The sequence below is a fragment of the Micropterus dolomieu genome, linkage group LG01, assembly GCF_021292245.1.
Source record: "Micropterus dolomieu isolate WLL.071019.BEF.003 ecotype Adirondacks linkage group LG01, ASM2129224v1, whole genome shotgun sequence".
NCBI classification, from domain to species: Eukaryota; Metazoa; Chordata; class Actinopteri; order Centrarchiformes; family Centrarchidae; genus Micropterus; species Micropterus dolomieu.
Window position 1 is genome coordinate 52,199,272 of NC_060150.1, and position 1,221 is coordinate 52,200,492.

Consider the following 1,221-nt stretch of genomic DNA (forward strand, 5'->3'; position numbering starts at 1 on the left):
GGAACAACATCGTGCATCTTGTGGTCTAAAACAGGGCAGAGCATGCAGACACATGTCTGGTCGGTCTTACAGAACAGCTCCAGAGGTTTATCGTGCTTCGTACACATCCTGGCTTCCAGGTTCTCCACAGGGTCGATCAGCTGATGTCTTTTCAGGCCTGAAGCTGTCAGATGAGGCTCCAGGTGAGTCTCACAGTAGGAGACCAGACACACCAGGCAGGACTTCAGGGCCTTCAGTTTGGTTCCAGTGCAGACGTCACAGGGAACTTCTCCTGGATTGGACACTTGTTGCTGTGTGATGATGCTGCTGCTGCAGGCTTCCTGCTGAGCTGACTGCCTGAACTGAGCAGCCATCTCAGAGATGAAAGTGTTGACACGCAACTTCGGTCTCGTGTTAAAAACCTCATTACACATCGGACACTGGCATGGAACATTAATATCCCAGTGTTTGCTGATGCAGTTTTTACAGAAGTTGTGTCCACATGGTGTGCTGACAGGATCAGTGAACACATCCAGACAGATGGAGCACAGGAACTGATCTTCAGATCGCAGAAAGTTTGCAGCAGCCATATCTGCACATGTAGGGAGAAAAGAACCATTTTATTGAAAAAAGTTTTAAATATTTGTTTAAGAAGAAAATAGTTCAATTACTTTTCTTTAAGACCAATTGTAATTGAATAATAGCTCTAAAAGAGCCTCCTGATAGTTTCTTGGTGGAAAGCTTACACTATATTGCCAAATGTTTTAGGACACCCCTCAGAATCATGGAATTCAGGTGTTCCAATCACTTCCATGGCCACAGGTGTATAAAATCAAGCACCTAGGCTGCTTCTACAAGCATTTGTGAAAGAACGGGTCGCTGTCAGGAGCTCAGTGAATTCAAGCTTAGTACCATAATAGGTTGGTACCTGCGCAACAAGTCCATTCGTGAAATTTCCTCTCTACTAAATATTTTGCGGTCAACTGTTAGTGGTATTGTAACAAAGTGTAAGCGATTGGGAACAACAGAAGCTCAGCCACGGAGTGGTAGGCCACATGAAATCACAAAACTGGGTCTGCGCATGCTGAGGCGCACGGTGTGCAGAAGTTGCCAACTTTCTGCAGAGTCAGTAGCTACAGACCCTCAAACGTCGTGTGGCCTTTGGATTAGTTCAAGAACAGTGCGTATAGAGCTTCATGGAATGGGTTTCCATGGCCGAGCAGCTGCATCCAAGCCTTACAT

The 1,221-nt window shown here is 45.9% G+C and overlaps 2 protein-coding genes across 2 annotated transcripts in view; one reads left to right on the plus strand and one right to left on the minus strand.

Annotated features, from left to right (window-relative positions):
• Positions 1-1,221, plus strand: part of ppp3r1b (protein phosphatase 3 (formerly 2B), regulatory s1ubunit B, alpha isoform, b) — a 29,435-nt gene that overhangs the window by 19,447 nt on the left and 8,767 nt on the right. The window lies entirely within an intron of this gene.
• LOC123969391 (E3 ubiquitin-protein ligase TRIM21-like) overlaps positions 1-1,221 on the minus strand; it is a 3,367-nt gene that overhangs the window by 1,156 nt on the left and 990 nt on the right. Inside the window, exon 2 of the mRNA XM_046046753.1 lies at positions 1-571. Within this exon, the coding sequence (XP_045902709.1) occupies positions 1-569 (569 nt within the window). The 5' untranslated portion in view covers positions 570-571. The remainder of the gene's footprint in view (positions 572-1,221) is intronic.